Source organism: Hippocampus guttulatus, chromosome 14 (assembly GCF_054856545.1).
Source record: "Hippocampus guttulatus isolate MCC_2025c chromosome 14, RoL_Hgut_1.0, whole genome shotgun sequence".
NCBI lineage: Eukaryota > Metazoa > Chordata > Actinopteri > Syngnathiformes > Syngnathidae > Hippocampus > Hippocampus guttulatus.
The window spans coordinates 11,196,646-11,217,588 of NC_141274.1; the positions used below are offsets into that span (position 1 = coordinate 11,196,646).

Below are 20,943 nucleotides of genomic sequence, written 5' to 3' on the forward strand. Positions count from 1 at the left end.
AGATGGACTGAAAGCTGCTCTTTACTTCCACAACCAACACGACTCCATCCGTCACATCTTCTCTCTACGACTGAAGCAACGGAAGACTGAACGGAGTGGGACCTTCCAGAATAAACGGGCCTCCCGCTTCTCCTTCCTCCCAAGCACACCAGACTTTCGAGGTTCTGGTCATCTGCTTGATAACTTCCTCAATGGTAGTGCTCAACAGTCTGTCCAAAGCCAGTCTGCTCAGTCAGGTGTCACCGTGGCCTTTGAGTCCTTCCCCTCACTCAGGATGACGCTTGACCAAAATGTGTCTCGCGAGGTACCATGGGCACTCGCTGTAGGTGTGCTCTCCACAGCGGGTCAAGTCGGGTTTCAGCTGGAAAGTGATGAATGTTCCATGCTTCTGCTGTATCAACAAAGGAGAGGAGAGAACGGGAGACGCCACTGGACTGTTTTTGTTCATCAGCAATGTGTCTTTCTGAAGGTTAGACAGGAAACAAGATGCATGTCAGACATCTTGTTTCCAAGCTAAAGTGGAGATCAGAATTTTTAGAAGAATACTTTGTTCAACTATTGTTCGGGTAACAAGAAAAGATCTCAACTTATTTATTACATTATGACAATTTGAAAATTTGCCACAGATTTTACAAACTGAATAATTCAAATGTATCCTGTTCCTAACTTTTTTCTTCTTCTTTTTGTTGTATAGGTGCTCCTACCCTCACAGGCATCAATGAACATCTCCATCAACTCTTCTGGTTCCTCTACAAATGTCCACATTGATCTCCTGGCTCAAAATAAGCAGAGAGGCGGCTTTACGTTGTCTCTTGCGTTTCAGCCTAGTCTTAGTTTGAACGCATCAGTCCGGCACTCTATAGAGACATTGCAAGCGTTGGGGTTCCCTTCTAATGGCGCACTGGTCATCAGTGTCTTAGCTACACATTTGCCTCTTGTAAAGGTTGGCCTGGACATTGGAAACTGTCACTTCAGCGGCCTTTTGGATAAAGGCAAATCTTCAGAAGCAGAGAGCAATGGATTTTCTTACAGTGTAAATGTGGCCAACTCCTGCCCTGCCTTGCAGGTAGGAAACGGTGTCATTTCAAAAAGCGCGTACCTCCCTGTCCAAGCTTTGGTTCAATTTAAAGCTCAGATGTGATTGCTTGTATCCGTAAAGTTGTTTATCATGTAGAACAAAAGGCGAATTCAACATCTTGGAAAAGTATGACTTTATATTTTCACTGTTCATCTTCACAAAATACTTCTTTGTTCTTGTAAAGATTACAACTTTTTTCTCTCTTAAAACAATATGACTTCAGGCTCATACATTTTTTTTCTCGAAAATGTTGACATTTGTGTAACGCTACAACTTCTTTTTTTAAAACAGGCAACTTTTTAAGTTATATAATCTATTATTTTAGATGTACAAATACAGGTAGATGTCATAATTAGTATTAGGAATATGAGAGGCGTCCGTCTTATAAAGGGTCCCTGAACTGAAAAAGTTGGAGAACCCCTGGACTACATGAACAAAGCAGCTATGCAACAGAAGCAAACCACAAACATGCTCCTCATCATTTTTCCTCTTCCACAGGGGACAATCATTCCTGCGATCTTGGTTCTTCGGGGGTCTTTGTCAGGGGTTCCCTGCGGGCGTATGATCAGCTCTTCTCTGAACGCAGACAACCAGGAGCTCGCTTTTGAGCTACGCGAGTCCTGCCGCTCCCCACATCTGTCTGCAAGCCTTACACACTCTTTCTCAGGTTTGAGGAGCCGAGGTGTTCCCTATATGGTCGTCATTGAGGCCACTGCTCCAGGAAGCACTGAGCGGACTGGGACTCTGTTCCTAAAAGCTGGAGCCTGTCAAATAAGATTTGTTGAGGACCAAGACAGGGTGCGGCTGTTCTGGGCTCTGCAATCAGATTGCCCAACCTTGCAAGTACGCTTTGTGGGGAGAAGTAGTAAAAACGTTTTCCTGACTTTTAGATGATTCTCATGAAGCCCGAGACATGACAAAAACAATTCCATTGCGGCATCATTTTCATCCATATCATGTCTGGGGCTTCATAGATTCCACCTCTCCTTGTCAAAAATATTTTCAGTGACCTTTCCTCATTTCTGCTCAGGCTCAGTTGAATGGATCAGCGTGGCGGGATAACGAGGGCAAATGGGCAGCCGTGGTGGACGCAAACGTGGACGGCAAAAGATGTTTCCTGCAGCTCGTTGCGCAGCCATGGCCCGAGTTAAGTGTGGAGGGTGAGCTCAGGCATAAATTTCCCTCTCTGGGAAATTTCCCTGAACTCAGCAAAGTGAGGGTAACAGGCAAACTCGGCAAACAACAATACGCCACCGAGGCTCTGGTTCTACTTGATGAATGTGCTGTGAGAGCCAGAGGATTTGTGATGTCACGTTCTGGCCTGCAGGGGTCATTTATGTATCACAACAACTGCAGTGTAATTCAGGTAGCGTGTGTCCAATATCATTCACAAGGTTGCTTCCTGTTTGGTTCACTTTATCAAAAGCTGACCTCATATTTGTGCTTTCCAGGAGTGGGGTAGTCCGGACATGATGCAGGCCTCTGGGTCCTTGACTATCACCCCAGTTCATGCTGAATCTCAAATGTCGATGGCGATTGACGAGGCTGAGTTACATTCATTAGTTGCTCTGAAGAAAACCAAGGTTTGAAAATCATAAATAACTCGAGAATGCAATTTCTGTCGTAATTGCATGCGACTGCCGAAGATCCGATGGTGAACTGAAATGCTGCGGACTTTTTAAAATGTAGAATGTGAGACTTAAGTTGGAATGGTTTGAATCAGTCAAGAATTGTCTGTAGAAGGAGGAGATAAATATGATAAATATGTCCATCCTAATTTGGGATATAATTTAAATGGTTTGAATCGGTTGAGATATGTGGAAGGAGTAAGGGGGAATGATAATTTTTGTTTTGGGTGACCCAGTAAACACATACATGTAGCAATCTTGTCTTCAGAGAACCTTAATAATGCCATGTTCTTCTTTTTCAGGCACAAAATGAGGTATCACTTCATTTCGACCACTCCGTGCCCCTGTTAAAGAAACTCGGTCTCACAACTCACACGGAAATATTACTGAGTTCTGGGAATCATGGCAATCAATCGTATTATTACAGGATGCACTGCAGAGCACAGAACGAAAAGGTAACGTTTGTGGGACCGGTGACTGTACCTTTTTAAACTAAAAATTGTCCTTTCTGGATTACAGTTCAATCAAGAGATGACCGTGGAGAAAGCATTTCAGACGGTTATTGTGAAGAGTCATTTCAGACATACACTGAGCCGCCTGAATTCAATGGGTCTCCCTGGCAACAGTAGCATCCAGGTACATTCAGTCAATCACCAACTCTGACAATTAAAAGAGCCAATATTTTAATTTGTGTGTTGATTCTACAGCTGGAGATTGGGTGCTCTGAAGGGAAGGCCCTAACCGTAAAGGTCCAATCTGGGCATTTGCAAGCAGGACTGAGACTAAATCTTAAATGTTTTCCCATGACCAAAGAGATAAGAGCAATCATGTGGCACAGTTTCCCGTGGCTACAGCAAAGAGGGGTACCGCACAATATCGAGGTACGGTATAACAGTAAATGAGGTTTCCCTGTAATCCAATGAGATTGAAAATAAAGATCTGGAAAAAAAAACAATTTGAGCTAACACTCAGGTCCTGTTTTCGTGCCCAGTGCAAGTGTTTCCCAAAGCGCAGTCTAAATGTACACAGAGGTGTAGTTTTGTTTCTTTTGGCATTTTCCTAGATGGCTGCAAGTAGAGAGAGTTTCCGCTGTTGTGGGAGTGAACACAGCCAATTTTTTTGGATTGTGTGATATGTAAATGCATGTTCATAAAGGTGACATAAAATCTATTTTTTTTATCAGGCCAAGAAAAAATACATAAATGTATTTATGTTTACATATATGTGTCCTAAAGGGCTTATGTTCCACACAAGGGATGTCGTCCCAGCTCCAGTCCAGGGCTCAGGTTACTCTAGACGGGCACAAGCTGCTGGACTCGGGTGTGAATGTGAGTTCGGTTGACGGACGTTTGGCTGCACTTCTCTCCTACTCTCCCTCACCTTCAAATCAAACATGGAAGCACTTCAGTCTCAATACTGTGGTGACTGCGCACTTTAAAGGTCAGCTTGTCTTAAGAGCTGAACTGAAATTTTTTTGCACCGTAGAGGAAGAAATGTGATGCTATGATATTCTCTCTCGACAGGTCCTTTAAGGAGCATCTCAGTGCACGCTCATAATCAAGAGTGGCGGGTTCGCTTGGTCGCAGACGTTGCAGGCTGGGGGCTCAAGGGAGTGTCCAAAGAGGGCCGAGTTACTCTCAAGCACATCCGAGCTGGCGACTCCAGTCCTGCCTTGCAAGTAAAAAAATTACACAGAGCAGAAGGCATCGACGACGGGACTTTTTGCAGATTGCCAATCATCTCTCTGTTTGTTCATTTAGGTTGAGGCGTGGGGAAGACTCTCTGGGTCACAGTTGAAGTCCTCCATGGCATTGAACCCTGAACTTGCATCCTCACTTGCAATAATCATCCAAGGGCACCATCTGCCCAACAGGTAGGCGTGGAAATAACACAATTCTGAAAATTGGCTTCTACCTGAGGTGAAGCACCCATCTGCTCTCACGTGCAGGCAATTAGCATTTTAAACCAACGCACAAAGAGAAATGAGACCAACACAGGGGGGGGTCTGTCTTTTAATAATTTTGCCTGTCACTATACGTCACTGGGATTGATAGATGATCAATTCTACATCCTTTATAGCAAATAATAATTTTTGGACCAATTGGAATCATGTGTCATGGAACAGTTTTTGGTAATCACTACGAATGACGACAAAATATTGTTTTATTCAGCAAGGATCTGCTAGTCAAGGTGGTCCAGAGTATTCCCAAGATGCAGATCTACTTGCCATCACAACTCAATTTCCACTCACAGGTCGGTTGGATGCTAGACATGCTGAGTAATGCCCAAGGCAGACTCGCCATCTCTAAACAAATGATCTGTCTTTTCTTCTGTCCAGTTGAACCAAAGCCAGTCCGGCATGGGGGGTTTGGTAGAGCTGTTGTCCGGCAAAAGGCGTCTGTGGAGCTTTGGGGAGTTGGCGGTGATTGATGGTGGATACAGACAATCTCTCGAGCTCAAACACTCGTACCCTCAGGTATTGTTGGGATTTTGTACGCAGATATTTCACCAGCTCTGCCGAGGCGTGCCTTCACCTGGCGCTTCCCAGTGGTTGTGTTTTTTTGGCTATCGCGCCTCGCCAGAGGAATGATATGCAAAACGTGCATACCAAGAGTGGCTGCTCTTGAGAAGGCAGTGCTGTGCTTCCATTCCAAGACGATATCACATTTACATCGCTTTTCTTCAGATTCATGTTAATCCATTCATCTCACTCTGTCTGTGTTCTGCAGTTGAAGCTGCTGCCAAGAAATGTTGCGGTGAAGACCTTGTATGAAGCCAGGAACTGGAGTTACCTCGTGCAACACGGAGCCTTGTGGGGAAAGCAGGAGTTGAGTTTGTCGGGGCTCTACACGGCACCTCCGTCACTGCAGAGCGGGAATCAAACCCTAAAAGGTGAGTGTGATGCAAAAATTCATCAATGCTCACAAATAAGCTTTTTTGTTTCATCTAATGAATAGAAGGTCCAGCTGCGCTGCGGTCAGTGAATACACTGTGTTCTCTCTTACTGTTACTGGTTGGGAATCACTGCTGTATTCTATTTTCTGACTTTTGTCACATTTCAGATGTCAACATTTAAAAACAATAAATCATGTTCTTTCACCTTTAAGTGTACGGTTTTTCATGTGATTGACCGTAGTTCAGATGAAGTGGCGGCCTCGTTTGACCAGTTTGGAGGTCGCACGAGAGCGCTCCCTCCAAGGTTGTCTGGACAGCGTTTCCTTAGGCTGGATGAGAAACGGTCGACTGGAGCAGGTTGGCCTTCGCACACACTGAAACAGATGACTGTTAGCTTTTTTTTTTCATGAGGAATGATTTTTAATCACTTTTGTTTTTTTATCTCTTTCAAGGTCAGAGCTCTCAGCTTGCGGAGTCGATCCCGGGAGATGAATGAGACCAAGTTGGAGCTGAACCAGCCCTTTTCTTCATTACTTAGCCAGCTTTCACTTCACACACTCTCACACGGCCCTGAGAAAGAGCGGCGCAGCTTCCTGCAGGTGGTGGTACACGTTCAGATTCAAGCTGCTGATTTGACAGCATGAATATTGCACAGGTTGCCTGCCCAACCAGTCTGAGGTGACCACCGCTATCCTCCTTTCCATATTTTTGCTCAACTCAGACCCAGCTGTCTTGGCTCAGCGGATTGCCGGTCAACATCTCCATCAGCCTAAACAAACGATGGCAGCTCAACTCCAGCAGGGGGCAGGCTTGTGCTCACTTGTCAACCCAGACGGTAGGGAAGCAACAATTGGTGTCAATCTCAAACCAGGGTCCATCTTCATTCTGAGCCTAATACCGTATATTTGTGTGTGAGTAGATAGTGGCATCTCCTGTGAAAGGTTGTGTCTCAGTCAGCCAGGAAGGAAACTTGCTCTCACAAAATGCTGAGCTAAGATGGGACAACAGGAGTGTAAAACAAGGCATGAAGTATGAGGTACACACAACTTGCAAAAGCTTGCACTGGACTGAATGACAATGTAAATTCTCCTTCTTCTGGCAGATCTAATCATGTTGTGTGTTTCTTTAGAAAGGTGCACGAGGAATGCACAGCCTCCACGTGAATATCGGCCTGGATAAAGTGTCGCCTGCGCCATGTCCCTCACATTCCGTCTTAACGAAAATCCAAACCAACCTCAAAGATCGCTTTGAGTACACGGTTTTGATGGCCCTCTGCCCGCCACAGCCCGTAAGTACGTGGCTCCAAGTCCGGAAACTAAACTCACATCATTCAGTAATTTAAATGTGAGAAAATCCAACAGAATATTGTTGGAACCAAAACTACCAGCGATGTCAATATGATGAACATAATTTGATTTGATAAAATTCTCCCGTTACATGATCAATTTTGATTTTTTTTTTTGTTGTGATTTTAGTTTGTCATTCCACTCATCTGAATCATCTTGATTATGACAAACATTCAATAGTTAAGTACAACTTCAAAATATATGTTTTTTTTTTTAGATGAGCGGGATAATTTGCTTACTCATGAGACAAGTTGGTTATTTAATTTCTGTTGTCTGGCTTTGTGGGGTATTTTCAGTCGGGAGCTCACTAATCTTTTTCTTATTAGTTTGACATGTGCAGTAGCACTTCTTCAATGCATTCGATAGGACCAAGGTGGGGCACAACATTCCAGTAACCCGGGCTGGCTGAGCTTTCGACCGTCTTTATTACCGATTTGTTTTACTGCTTATTGTATATGTTAAATTGCTCCATGTACAGCACTTTGTATGCAGTGATGGCTGTTTGAAAGTGCTCTATAAATACAGTTGACTTGACTTGCTTGAGATATGCGACCACTTGAGTGAAGCGAAAATAAAAGGAGAAGCCCTAACACTGATAGAATTTCATGACCTGCTTTTTTTCCCTACAAATTCAAAGAACTCGATTTACGTCCTCCGAGAGAGATTGCACATTTTTACCAGGGGTTGTACAACATTCAGACAATGTGCAACCGTTTCCATGTGTGTCTGTGTTTTTCAGACTCTATCGTGGTCAGGCTCTCACAGGCTGAACTCTGGAGAGGAGCTGTTTTACACCCAGTCTCGTCTGTCGGTAACAGGACGCCCCAACCTCTGCAGCCTCACGCTCACTCTGACCAACTCATCGAATGTTGAGCGCACCAACGTGACTCTCTTTACTGAGGTGCAGACTGGGGTGGGCAAGCAATATTGCACTTTTTTTTTTCAAATACAATGAGCTTTTTTTTTTTTTTTTTAATATTTTATTGTGAATTTTTATATATTATGGTGAGCTTAGTTTATGATATCGGCGACCTCCCCACAATATTGTGATAATTATCACATCATTTTATTTCGTGAAAATATTGTATTGTTATGTACATCCATATTATAGACACACACACACATACATTTAACTAAAATGTGCAAAACAGTGCATGAAATGAAATCATAAAATGTCAAGCAAATGCTTAAAGATGTAATTGAACAGAGGCATCTGAAACAAGGTGACCAACCCCCCCACCCCCTGCAAAAACCCCCAAAACAAATACAGTATGAATTTGGATAATTGTCTGTAAAATATTTCATTCAAGAGCGTTAGGGAAGTGCGAATGTGCGCGTGGATGGTCGTTTGTCTATATGTACCCTGCGATTGTTTGTGGTCGGTAGGTATGAAGTGCCACAGAAATAAGATGGATGTGTATGGTGATGTCCGAGTCCCTGCTCTTAACTAAGTAATTTTCACGGGGGTTGAGTCCCCCAGGAAACCAAATGCTATGGTGGGTTATCATAAAAACATTCTATATTTTATCAGTCTAGGATGGGGAACTGGAGTGTGGAGGTAGGAGCCAGTGCTTTGTCATGGCTCCAGGGGTCTGCTCTTCTTGTACGCACAAGATTGGACCACAGAGACGAGATGTGGTTGAATGGCACACTGGAAGGAAGATGTCTCCAGACCACTGCAGGCTATAAAAACGGTACATAGAGAATCAGCCACACAACGCTCACCAAATAATCATGCTTAGTTTGACTGACACATCGAATGTACTTGATGGTTCTAGCTAGTACGGTATGCACAGTATGTACTGTACATGTCTATCCGTGTATGTGCAGGTACTGGCCTGAGTGAGAATGTTTCTGTGGTGGCGTGTTTGGGGACAAGTCGCAATCTGATGCTGGCGTTACAAAAAAGAGATGGCGGCAGCCAGTCCGAAACTTTGGGAAGTCTGTCTGCAGGAGCAGCCAATCGGAGGCTCACGCTGACAGCAAGTGGCTGTGTGGAGAGTCTGACTGCAGTGGAGGTAATGCTGCTTCAGACATGTTACTGCATTTCAGCAGCCGTAAGATTCTACATGTTGACACACACAAAAAAAAAAAAAAGAAATCTGCAAATAGATAAAATTTCACTCAGAAGTCAAATATTCCAAAATCTTTTCGTGTGACTAGTGTATTTGCATTTCTCCCTATTTGGTGTGTTTATTTTTAAAGGCACGGATTCAAGCTGTCGGCTCTCAGGTCAGACGCAAGCTTTTGGAGAGAATCCAGACAATGAAATATCTTCTTGCTGAATTCAGACAACAGGTGACTAACCGGCTAATACTGCTGTGATGTTATGTCGAAAATATCTCAGAGGAATTTACTGGCACTGTAAAGTAGTCAGTAGAAAGCTGGCACTGATGTAAATTCTTTTCTTTTCCTTTAAAAAACTCAAAAAGATTCTTTTGTGACAAAAGGACACATTTAACAAGCAGTTTTTCCCCTTTCTCCAGTCCAGAGAAAGCGAGTTGCTCCAAGACGTGAGTGCCGCGGCTCTGCTTATTGTCCAACAAGCAGAGTCTCTGTTGGGACACAGAGGCAAGAGTTTGTTGGCTCTGTGGCACAGTAGCTCCCTTCGGCACATCGTCACTACGAGCCTGCCTCGATATCTTCACCTTTTACAGCACACCTCGCTACTGGGACAGCTGGAGCTGAGGAGTATGTAACACTTGTTTTTCAATTGTGATTGCCAACAGTCATTCGCGGGGATTATGATCCGCTCGAGGCTTATATTTCCGTACCTCGATCCAAGATTATTCATCGAGTATGTTTGCCGTCCACAGAGCCGCTGGCCACTCTCGCAGGCGTGTACCAGGATGTGAAAGGACAGCGGCTGGAGGCTGTGTGGAGGGAGGCTGTTGTTTTGTGGACCGACAAACTTCTGAAGGCCGCCCCTGCTTTGCGGGAGAGTCCTCAGCTCAGGCCGCTAGCTCGAGGAAGCATGGCTACCCTCAGCCGTGCCATGGATTTGGTAAGGAACTCTTCAAGATCCTCTCAATTGTTGTTATTATGCTATCAAAGTTTGTTCTGTGATCCAAACTATTATTATAGCTTCACATTTGCACAATTGCATTTGCCGGTATTTCTCCGTATTTCAGCTCAGCTTCAGCTCTTCACCATTTGTTATTTGTGCCGACTGACATTTGAATTTACTTTGTATATATTGAGCAGGTCTGAAGTTATTCTGTTCTGCATTTATCAGGCAGGCCAGCACACGTACCACTGGATAGAAAGCAAACTGGGAGTGGCTTTTTCCGGACTCCGGAAACAACTGGCTTCACTTTATCGATACTCGCCAAGGTACCGCACGTGCATCTCAAACAAATGTGAGAGATGTTGCACTTGTTAAGGATTTGAGTTGGTTTGTTTTGCCAGTGAGTGTTCTGTAGCTGCGTCTATGTCACTTCCCCCGCTGCGCTGGACTCGTGTGGCTGAGGCCGGTCTGGTGGGGATCCTTTTAGAAGAGTGGCTCCTCAAGCCCCTGCAAAGCCTCGCCTCCATTAGATCCACCGCTGAACTTTACCGCCTCAAGAGGAAGATCATGGACAGTCCGTTTATTCGTAAGAAACACTTCAATCTAATGAGCTCCGCTGCTTACATACTGTTGCGACATTTAGATTTTTATTTTGTTTCTACCTCCAACAGACCAAGCTTTGCTGGTGGCAGATCAGTTTGTAGTCACGTTCGATGGCCATCTTTATGAGCTGCCACCTTCCTGCCCACTTCTTCTGGCCCAAGATGTTAGTTCCCAGCCCTCATTCACACTTGTGCTCAATTCACACCCACACAACCTCCTCCTGCTGCGGTTGAATAACAGCACTGTCAGGATTCAGCGCAGTGGAGAGGTATGGGAACATTCACCATGATGTCACGTGTTCTTTGAGGGGGGGGGGCGCACAAATCCAGTGGAGAGTTGTTATAAGAGTTGTTTGTGTCACAGGTAAATGTTCAGTGCAACAAAACCGTGACACACATGTGGCGAAGTGATGGCGGCGTCATCGTCCGTAAGGGATCACGCATTGTGCAGGTATCCAGTCGCAATGGCGTGTCGGTCTCATGTGACCTGAGAATTGAGGTGTGCAGCTTGACTCTCGACGGATGGTTGCATGGTGAGAATTTAAGACACGAAAGGATTGACAGGAGCACCTTGTCATACTTCTTTGTGGACCAAAAAAAAAAAGATCCCGTGACCATGCAGTGACTTCAGACGACTAAATGACATCACCATTAAAAATAGGTATCCACCCCGCCTCATTGACCCCTCCCTCCTTTGAGACCCTCAACCAAGCAACCAAGCCTCCGTTTTTATCAAACTAGATCTTAGCAATGCGTATCCGGAAGGTGAAAGAGTAGAAAACAGCCTTTAAGGTGGCCCTTGGCCACTTTGAATATTTGGTGATGCCCTTTGGTCTCACTGATGTTCCAGCCATGTTTCAAGCCCCCATTTATGATATTCTCCAAGAGATTTATTTATTTTTTGTCTGGTGCCGCGCTGTAAGATTTCTCTCATGTAAAAGATGCGCCTTGGCTGGTAGATATACAGAATACGCGTGTTTGTGTGCATACAGGCAAGTCGACGGGTCTGTTGGGGACCAATGACAACGAAGCGGGCAATGACTCACCTTTGCGTGATGATTCCCAAGCTGAAAACATGAAGGACTTCATCAACAGCTGGCAGGTAGGTCTGGCATTTATTTGAGCTGTTGTCTGTGAACAATTTATCCCTCTGCAAATTGAAATGATCCATTGGCTACAATCGAGGATTTTTACGTGGATGTTCATGCTCTGTGCCAAGGTGAACTCTGAGTGTGCAAGACCGACAGCTGAAAGGCAATTTGTAGCCACCAGGGCAGTCACATGTGAATTTTTGTTCTCCTCTGCTGATTCTCCTCTAAGTTCCTGTTTTGGGGTGGTGAGTATGAACGCTGTGTGTGTGTGTGTGTGTGTGTGTGTGTGTGTGTGTGTGTGTGTGTGTGTGTGTGTGTGTGTGTGTGTGTGTGTGTGTGTGTGTTGGCGAGCGGGGTTATTGTTCAGCGAGGTTGATCCCTGAGAAAACAAAACAGTTTTTTATCAAGAACTATAAAACCATTTAGTTTATGATTACATGCTTTTATTTGGTGTTTAGAGCTCTTAATGTTAGGATAAGTGCAACCCCCCTAACATTTAATTGATTTTAGATTGATTTAGAGCAAAGTCAGGATATCCAGAAGCTTCGTATAATGACAGTGATATTAGAAACAGAGCATCATTATTGTTGAGGCAAATCCTGATGACACAACTCATCTTGGCAGCAGGGAGTGTAATATTATCCAAGCTCATGCTACACGATGTTAACATAACCTTTATTGGTCCCACCATTAGAAAAGTTCACCTATAAAGGTCACAGTGCATTTTAGGTTGATCTTGAAATGGCGCACAAAATGCGACTGTCCCTGTAACTTTTTGGGCTGTTTTTTCTGGAGTACTTTCTGTGTGTCTACCATCAGGTGGATCCTGGTCAGTTCTCCTTGGTATGCGAGTCAAGCTCCTCCACTGCTCCCTGTCGATTAGCGTCTGCTTTTGTTCATCTGTGCCAACACAACTACATACCCCTTCAAATCCCCACCCAGTGTGGTAAGTTAGGCCCTTATACAACCAACGTGCATGATGAATTCATATTTATTCAAGTTTTTATGTGATGTTGATGCGGTACGGACAGTTTATTTTCCTTTTTTTTTTTTTTATTCCCCTCAGTGCAAGGGTAAAGATGGACACATTTCTCAGAGGCCAAAATGAAACTTTCATGCCTCATGAGCTGCTGCACCCTTTCTTGACACTTGTGTGATTTGAAACAGACAAACACGGTCACAATGTGAATATTTAAAAAACAGCAATCTGTTTATTGGTAATGAGTTCTTTTTCTTCTTCTTCTTCTGTTGTACAATGAAGATAATCAGTGAGTGACTTAGATTTAATTCAACTGCAACCTGTTTCGTGTGCATTTATTAAATTCTGCTGCTTTCAGTGCATCTCATCCACATCCTTACGGTTTAATTTGTACCCAGAAACGCGGTGATCTCATTTGGACATTTGTCTGCGCGACACACTCCGCGATCCAGATGGGATGAGATCTGCAACATCCAGATGTTGCTCCTTCAGTTCGATGTAGAAATAAAGCATTTCACTTCTGGTGACATCTTATTTGATATGTGCAGCGTAACAGCTAAATGCAGCTTCACCATGTTTACTTTGAACTTTGCGCACCACGAATTGACCCAAGTCTGCAGATCTCACAGCCCTGCTGGGTTTATATTCAATCAGCATATCTTTCATGTATTCTTGACCCAAACCATTCAGTGATTTATTGACCAGAAGCAACATTTTGAAATCGATCCTTCAGCTAATCGGTAGCCAGTGTAAACCCTTTAGGACCGGAGAAATATGTACGGATCACTTTTGTTTTAGTCAGAACCCAAACTGCAGCGTTCAGAATGAGCTGCAGCTATTTGAGGCTTGAGAGAGTCCAGTAAGAAAACCGTTACAAGAATCAAGTCTACTGGAGATAAAAGCATGGTCACGTTTCTCCTGGTCTGAGCATGCCACCCTCCGGTCTGGAGCAGTTTTTCAGCCTGTTAAAAGGCTGTTTTTGTGATTCCTTTCATATGATTCCTCAAAGTCAGGTCCGAATCTATCAGAACCCCAAGATTTTGGACTTTGGAAAGGTAACCAACAGACTGAACAAAGTGGGCAGAATATGAGAAACTGAGTTTTGCTCCACCTGTAAAAGCAAAAAAATGTTTTACCCAAAACCACATTAGCACATTAACTGGTCGAAATGGGAACATCTTCGTTTCATGCCCGTCAGAAGAAAACATCTACCGGTAATCTGGTTTGAACAGGTGGCCATGGTTTTATGACCTCTTGTTGAAAGAATCCATCTTCCAGAGTTTTGTAATCTCCTTGTGGGCATGGGTTGTCAAAAATGATCTTATGATCCTGAAATAATTCATGTCAACACATGAAATCAGAAAGACAACAGCTTGTAAAAGCGATTCTGCTTAGATTGGAGTCGATTTACTGGATAAATCAGCAACCGCTTTGACTTGTTCGCATTCTTACGCTTTGGACAGCAATTGCAGGCTTTCAAGATAAAGTTTACCGCAGGATGGATACAGTCTGAACTCCTGGCCGAGCTACTTAGGCCTCTCCCAAAGGAGTTCACAGTAATGATGAAGGCCCGTCTGTCTGCCTCAAACATTTGACAGATATACAGTGCTGCGTCACCTTATAAAGTTGATTTCCCAGTATTTCTGTCAAGTTCCGGAATAATATGTATAGGAGTGCATCCTCCAAACAATAGACAAGGATAAGGTCTTTGCACAAAACGGTTTATTCACAAAAAACGCAAGACTGACTAAGTACAACAAATGACGTTGGTGACAAAGAACCAGATCAAAACGACACAAACCAAAAAACACTTGCTAAAAGGCAAGGAAAAAGATAAATGTAAATCAATCAATCCACAAAAATACAAACCGAGAAATAACAACTACTGCTTACTGTGAGGCGAGAAGCTATGAGGCAAAAAGTCAAGAACGTATTCTTGTATATGAATAAACAGGCACTTGGAGACAAAAGTCGTGAGCAAGGTTGAAATAATCCAACAGCCAGTTGTCGGATGATCTGTGACAGGTGCGGCTCTGGAGGGAACGCTTCTACTCGAAAGCAAAAATATGCCAGAAAACAAGAACAACAACAAATGAATTTCATTTAGAGTGAATCAGAGGCACTTTAAACGATGCCAGGTGTTTCCTGACAATCTATTTTTGGGACCGGCGTAAAATTGTGCACGGCACTCTGCACGGAGACGGATTACACCATATAATGCTAATTTCATGGAGAGGCACAGGCTGGCGGATCTGCGAGTGGGCGGGCTGCATCTCTGCGGGAGTGGTCACTTGATTAATAGGCAATCAAAGCGGCTCTTTTCATTCCCTTTAAATGTGAGTCTCAACATGTCGGAAGCACATCTGTGTCGTAAAGTGGGCCCTTGGAGAACACCCCACCACCCACGAACGGTTGTGTGCGCCCTCCCCCCTTAATCCTGAACATTTACCAGTTCTAAGAGGGTGTACACACTTGCGCAACCAAATCATCACAGTTTATTTCTGCTCACCCCATATAAAATATATCCGTTTCAATTGAGTAGTACAGATTATCGTTAACATTAAGGGGGCAGGGGAATATTTTGTACATCACACAAACCAGACATTTGACCCGGGGGATGTAGAATTTTTCGATCCACTGTGCATCACATTATCAAATTACCGGTACCAGTAATCATTATTCCTACAATGTCAACACATGACACTTTGATCAAGGAGCTTTGTCTGATAGTTTCTCATTCTTATTGCTGTGCGCCGCGCCACATGGGAACATGATGTTTACTTGAAGCTCGTGCACGGAATTTTCCTCCTCCCCAAACATGGAGGCTTAATCTTCCAGCAGCGGCAGATGGCGTTGAAGAATCGACAATGGCAGAAGGAGCAGGGGCCGCAGTACGGCTCGCTGGAAGAGGAGCTCCCCTTCGGGAGGCTGCAGCGACGCACGGGCGCCGAGACCTCTGACTTGCATTTCTGAAAAATCGCCCAAAGCGAGCTTTTTAAATGGCCGCGAAGTTCACCTCGATTTTAATGATCGGAAAGCTGGAATGACAGTATGCTGTTTTGTTCGAGATCACGCGTGAAATAAATGAATGATGCTTGTTCAATAGATGTGTTCTTTTCATGTTGGAAGAAATACGATAAGAACATTGAATAATTTGTTCACTTTTTACAACTACTAACACATTTTTCTTCACCAAATCCTTTTAACATTTGGTTGTCAGTATGTTCAAGACTTATGATTTAAAATTCACTCTGTTGTTGAAAATATCTCACAAGATCTCACAGAAGTTGAGTACACCCCTCACATTTATTTTATGTCTTCATGGGACGACACGGAAGAACTGTTTTAATTATAAGTGAGTGAGAGAAAAAAAAAACGTACCGGACTGCGAGTCTCAATTGGCGTTGAGATCTTTTGCCTTGCAAATAGTCTTCTGGTCCAAACTGTGGGAAAAGACAAAAAAAAAAATGAAATCAATGCTTATATTTGATATCAGTGCTATTAACCAGAATCCTATCCTTTCAGGAGGGGGAAAAAAACTTTTTATTGATTAAACTTTGTGTAGCACCATGTTTGTTGATTGGTTTGCACATCTGCTCACAGTGCAGAGGTTGGGGGTTCGAATACAGGCTATGGTCTCCTGGTACTCCGGTTTCCTCCCAGAACCTGTATCTATAGGTTTGTGTGTGTGTGTGTATATATATATATATATATACAAACCTATATCTGACGCATTAACATTTCACTGTCAATGACAGCAAGCTATTTTCACCATTGAACAATCAAACATTTGAAAAAAAAACAAAATTGACCATATTTGGGCATAGGAAGTATCCCGCGCATTTTGGTTTAAGTGAAGACATCTTTTATATATTTCTTTTACAACAGACCTCCTATTCACATGATAAAAAAATAAATAATAAGCATTGCGCTTTTTGTTTATTTATTTTGTTTTGTTCTCACCCGGCAACCCCACAATTGTTTTGGTTTCACACATTATCACTTTGTAGAGAAGTCAAGTGCGGTATCGCGCATGTTACAATGATGAAAGCGTTGCAGCGAAGCAATAACGTCACAAATATAAATTACAGTAAATTTCTTTAACTACTCGTGAGAACAGTTATATGATCACGACGCCTGAAGACCTGTTTAACTTTACACTGTGGAAAACAACCAGCAGAAGTATGAAGTCTAATATTTCTCCCTTTATTGTGCGATTCCTCCCATAGATAGATAGATAGTGTGTCATTCTGACCTGCATCAATGTCCTGCTGCCTCAAACCTTTCTTGGCGTCCACCACAAAGCACAGTGGGACGACGAGCAGCAACAAGCAAAGGTAATTCCCGTTCAGACTGATTTTTCTCATGATGGTGTGATCTTATGGACGAAAGGTCCTTGCCACCGCAATAGTTTCCTCAACAGCCAAGAGTGGCGGCCCTCTCGCTGTTGCTCACTTGATGAGTAGGTTTCGCTCCTTTGAGGAGATTCAACTGTGCCTTGACTCTACTTCGAGGCTCCACCCACCTGCTCCACAGATTTCAGGGAACGATGCCTGGTGAAGAACATGAGGTTGCCCCCGGTAAGATGAACAATATGAAGAGGAAACGTGGCCAATTTTGTGCTTATTATGATCAAAATTATTTATAATAATCATCACCAGAAACGTTGCCTCTTAGGTTTTGTGTGTGTGTGTGTGTTATAATTTGCTGGTCATCCTAGTCTCAATTTCGTAATTCTTAATTTATAAAAAGCAACATATCAACCCCCCCCCCCCACCCCTCATCTAACCCGTCTCATCCAAAATGTTATAGAAATTAAAAAGATGTAAAAACTAGTCCTACAGTTACGGTAGCAACTTTTAATTTTTTTTAAGGTTGACAGAGACAAAAAAAATAGTGATGTTAGGAAAAAATAATACTTCTTCATAGACGGTTGTGTGCAGCTGCACATCTTGATGTGATTTGATTGATTTGTGCTGGTGCAAGTCTTGTTTAGCGTGTTCAGGAATTTGAAAACATATTTTGCGCCATGGTGGGACTTCCGGGATATTGAAGGCGTTTCTTTTGACACGGTGGCTGCCTGTAAGTAGACGAAACATTATACTGACTGTGCCAAGCTTCATGTGTCTGCGAAAAAAATACTCTTAGTGTAGCTTGCCGCTTGGTAATTAGACCACATTTTGCACGAGACGCGTCATGTCTATTTCCCAACTGCCGACGTCAGATTGGTGTATAGACAGAGGCCACAACACAAACTCTGAGGTCCGCCGGTGGTGGTGGATGTCATCGTCTTTCATTCATAAATATGACAACAACGAGTCTTGTGTCTCTGCAGTTGGGAAAGAGCATCTGGAGTTAGTTACTTTGCTGGCTGCGTGACAACAATTCTGATTGAATTTTCCTGATTTCAATAGTGGTGATAAAAATCAGGCGCTTTCAACAAGACAAGACACGGGAAAGTACAATCCAAGACAATGATGAAAGCAGCAGCTTTGTGGTTGGTTATCTCGCTGTCTTTCCCACTCTAAAAAAACTGTCATTCTTTCCAAACGTGAAGCCAAACACTCGACACGAGATCAAAAAGAAAGATTAAGCAATAGTCTGAGAAATGCCATGGGGGTTGTTGTTTTTTCATGATGTGAAACATATGTTCTGTTGCCCACAGCTCTGTAATACGTCCCAATAAATAAACTGCACAACCACAATTTATTAAACGGGACAGATGTTCCAAGGTATGTCTTGAGATTATTTCAAGACAGTTAAGACATGCAGATCATTTCTTGCACTAAACTGAAAGAAAGGGGATAGCTATACAAAAAAAACTCCTAATCGTTATTTATATTGACTTCAAATTTGTTCATTTTAGCTGGGTCAGTGTCACACTAAAGTGCCTTTCGTCTTCTCACTAGAATGACACTATCTGTCATGATTCTGTTTTTTTAAATTAGATTTGACTTCGTTTCATAGTTTACTGGCATGGCTCTGTTCCGTTTGTGACCAACAAGTGGCGTTGGAGGGCTGCTCGTCCAGCGTCGCACCTGTTTGTCGTCATGTCATTAGCTCCTTTTGTTTTAAAAGGATTGCGACTTGGATCGTTGTTTGACTGTCATGGGTTTTTATGTTGTAGTTTATTGGGTTTTTCAGAACTTTTACTTTACGTTTATTACTTTGGGTTCTTGGGGGTGTTCAAAAAATATCATCCAAAGGGCTCTCTGGAACCAAAAAGTTCGGTCAGGAAACCTGTGAAAGAATGAATCCTTAATTGCAGTGGGGTGTAGGCTTCTGGCGCCCCTTAGCGGACATCAATGGGAAGTTGAGGTGAAAGAAAAATGAAAGCTATTCAAATTAGAAAACTTTATTTATCCCCGTGGGGCAATAAAAGAAGCAGAGAGCAGTACGCTTATTTACATAAGTTAACGTAGTGTGTGGAAATGCGTGGTTGATAGCTTTATGATGATTTTTGAGATTCTTTGAGGAGGGAAACGCAATAGTGTTTCTTCATCAAAAAATTGATGTAGTCCGTCCTCTCATTCAGCGTCTCCCTCAAATGTTCAACTTCTCTCTGTTTTTCCATCAGTTCCCTCTGTAGGCGATGGTTCGTTTCCTCCAGAGCGGCACAGAAAGCCTGCAAAACATGAAACCATTTTAATGATGTAGTATTTACGATACCGAGCCTAATACCGGTGATGGAACTTTGTAATTTTGACAAGAATGAAGGAAAGATAACCGACTCTGCTTTCTTCCAGACTGTCGAATGGGCCTGGGGATTCACTCACACAGAGAAACTGCCTGACAGAAACGCTGGTAACACAAAAATCAAGAGTGAGTTTATCATGTGTTTATCATATGAGCTGCAGTGGGATCAGATAAATTCCTGACTTTATTTCATTGAGCCGAGAACAAATTGGACATTGGACGTTTGGCTTTGAATTCCAAATCCTCTTTTTTTTTAACCATCAAATGTCTAACACAAAACTAAGACAGCACAGATATATCTTGAGTTTGAATATTGAAGACATTATACTACAATAACATTTAAGACAATGTTTTTTTTTTACATTGAAATGTTTGACGGTCCAACCATTCCGTGTTCGAAATTCACGTTCAAACTCGGATGGCTGCGATGTTCACGTCGCGTGGATTCGGTGTTCGAAATGAAAACATGAAATCTAATGGCTGCAACACTAAATTTCGATTTCTAACTTTTTTTTTTAACCATACAATTTTCTGTCAACAATTCAACATATCTAATTCAAAGTTAAGATGGCGCCAAAATGCCCGATGATGCAGCTATGCCAATTTAAGTCTGAATTAGTAACACGCATTTAATTTTTTTTACCTGAATATGGCAATGAATGTCTACATTTTCGTTTTTTTTAATTGTTCAAAATGCAAACTTATATGGCACAAATATACTGTCATCCCGTATTCTCTCGCCACAAAATACCTGTTGCTGATGTCTTTGTGGCAAGTCAGATTCTGCAAAAAGGTTTGCAAGCCAGTCCGCCTGTCATCCAGAAACTCCCCGTCGTAGTTGTCTTTGAACCAACGTTTTGGAGGCAAAACTAAGTGGACGCTCGGAAACAAAGCCTTGAGCTTCGAAAATCAACATATAAAAGGAATAATATGACATTGTCCACTTGTGCGCACTCTTCACAAATCATTTGTTTTCTTTAATCGTATTGCATTGGCTTGGATTTTAGAATACTCCTAGATGAGTGAAACGTGTGATTGGTCATCACCTTGTCTTGGAGTCTGCAGAAATCTGCGTATCGTCTAAAGATTATCCAGCTGTCCCCCTGACTCCCGAGCACGAGGATCTTGTAAACCTGTGGCGCAAAAGCCATTGCCCCGTCCTGAATGTCAAGTTGTTTAAGCGTTTCAAGATGCCAGGAGCCATCATCCTTTGCATATGTTACATTAGCCAGTTACGATCAGATTTTTGTCAGATAAATACATTATCATTGTAAATAACGTGTCATTTTCAGCACAGCTCCATAAATATTTAAAAGGCAAGAACGCAATTTATCTGTTACCGTGAACTTTTCCCTCCCCTTGAGGATTTCGTGATCCTGCAGTGTCACACTGAACGGTCTCTCTACCCAACCGTCGCCAAGGATCTCTTCCGTCTCCGGCCTGCGAAAACCATTTCTTCTTCTCTTGGATTCATCCCCCATTTGTGGAGATGAGAGCCAACAGTTTGTAAAATGGACAGGGCAAAACTGCTGTGGTGAGATGTAATGTGAAGTAATGCTGCCACGTGAACGTCAGCTTGTCACACTGACTCTTGCTAGTTGGAACACCAATAACAACACAA

General features: G+C 43.0%; 3 protein-coding genes across 3 annotated transcripts in view; 1 reads left to right on the forward strand and 2 right to left on the reverse strand.

Moving 5' to 3' along the window:
• apoltp (apolipoprotein lipid transfer particle homolog) overlaps positions 1-12,983 on the forward strand; it is a 28,446-nt gene extending 15,463 nt beyond the window's left edge. The window contains exons 42-73 of the mRNA XM_086129825.1: positions 695-1,066; positions 1,577-1,921; positions 2,109-2,444; positions 2,530-2,661; positions 3,009-3,161; positions 3,226-3,342; positions 3,414-3,587; positions 3,942-4,146; positions 4,230-4,384; positions 4,467-4,579; positions 4,878-4,959; positions 5,045-5,182; positions 5,436-5,598; positions 5,843-5,958; positions 6,054-6,200; positions 6,323-6,436; positions 6,521-6,637; positions 6,731-6,889; positions 7,687-7,848; positions 8,479-8,641; positions 8,778-8,965; positions 9,153-9,245; positions 9,434-9,638; positions 9,764-9,951; positions 10,183-10,280; positions 10,356-10,540; positions 10,626-10,825; positions 10,921-11,089; positions 11,549-11,658; positions 11,776-11,892; positions 12,467-12,593; positions 12,714-12,983. Coding sequence (XP_085985951.1) covers positions 695-1,066; positions 1,577-1,921; positions 2,109-2,444; positions 2,530-2,661; positions 3,009-3,161; positions 3,226-3,342; positions 3,414-3,587; positions 3,942-4,146; positions 4,230-4,384; positions 4,467-4,579; positions 4,878-4,959; positions 5,045-5,182; positions 5,436-5,598; positions 5,843-5,958; positions 6,054-6,200; positions 6,323-6,436; positions 6,521-6,637; positions 6,731-6,889; positions 7,687-7,848; positions 8,479-8,641; positions 8,778-8,965; positions 9,153-9,245; positions 9,434-9,638; positions 9,764-9,951; positions 10,183-10,280; positions 10,356-10,540; positions 10,626-10,825; positions 10,921-11,089; positions 11,549-11,658; positions 11,776-11,892; positions 12,467-12,593; positions 12,714-12,724 — 5,154 coding nt within the window. The 3' untranslated portion in view covers positions 12,725-12,983. The remainder of the gene's footprint in view (positions 1-694; positions 1,067-1,576; positions 1,922-2,108; positions 2,445-2,529; positions 2,662-3,008; positions 3,162-3,225; positions 3,343-3,413; positions 3,588-3,941; positions 4,147-4,229; positions 4,385-4,466; positions 4,580-4,877; positions 4,960-5,044; positions 5,183-5,435; positions 5,599-5,842; positions 5,959-6,053; positions 6,201-6,322; positions 6,437-6,520; positions 6,638-6,730; positions 6,890-7,686; positions 7,849-8,478; positions 8,642-8,777; positions 8,966-9,152; positions 9,246-9,433; positions 9,639-9,763; positions 9,952-10,182; positions 10,281-10,355; positions 10,541-10,625; positions 10,826-10,920; positions 11,090-11,548; positions 11,659-11,775; positions 11,893-12,466; positions 12,594-12,713) is intronic.
• Positions 12,984-14,326: 1,343 nt separating this feature from the next.
• Positions 14,327-17,112, reverse strand: asip2b (agouti signaling protein, nonagouti homolog (mouse) 2b). The gene is made up of 3 exons (XM_086129268.1): positions 16,882-17,112; positions 16,008-16,069; positions 14,327-15,595 (listed from the first exon to the last, which is right to left on the reverse strand). The coding sequence occupies exons 1-3, from the start codon at positions 16,991-16,993 to the stop codon at positions 15,404-15,406; spliced, it is 366 nt and encodes a 121-aa protein (XP_085985394.1). The 5' UTR covers positions 16,994-17,112; the 3' UTR covers positions 14,327-15,403.
• A 1,962-nt stretch (positions 17,113-19,074) lies between these two features.
• On the reverse strand, positions 19,075-20,803 carry LOC147195053 (sorting nexin-16-like). Its single transcript, XM_086129445.1, has 5 exons — positions 20,663-20,803; positions 20,369-20,455; positions 20,074-20,222; positions 19,358-19,427; positions 19,075-19,251 (listed from the first exon to the last, which is right to left on the reverse strand). Exons 1-5 carry the CDS (start codon positions 20,801-20,803, stop codon positions 19,075-19,077), a joined length of 624 nt encoding a protein of 207 aa, XP_085985571.1.
• Positions 20,804-20,943: the final 140 nt, after the last annotated feature.

Coding starts and splice junctions, on each gene's coding strand:
- asip2b (XM_086129268.1), bottom strand. CDS start 16,993: ATGAGAAAAATCAGTCTGAACGGGAATTACCTTTGCTTGTTGCTGCTC. Junction 16,070..16,881: donor GCAGCAGGACATTGATGCAG/GTCAGAATGACA, acceptor CTTTTCCCACAG/TTTGGACCAGAAGACTATTT. Junction 15,596..16,007: donor CAATTGAGACTCGCAGTCCG/GTACGTTTTTTT, acceptor GCGATTTTTCAG/AAATGCAAGTCAGAGGTCTC.
- LOC147195053 (XM_086129445.1), bottom strand. CDS start 20,803: ATGGGGGATGAATCCAAGAGAAGAAGAAATGGTTTTCGCAGGCCGGAG. Junction 20,456..20,662: donor AGGGGAGGGAAAAGTTCACG/GTAACAGATAAA, acceptor TTTGCGCCACAG/GTTTACAAGATCCTCGTGCT. Junction 19,252..19,357: donor ACAGTCTGGAAGAAAGCAGA/GTCGGTTATCTT, acceptor CATGTTTTGCAG/GCTTTCTGTGCCGCTCTGGA.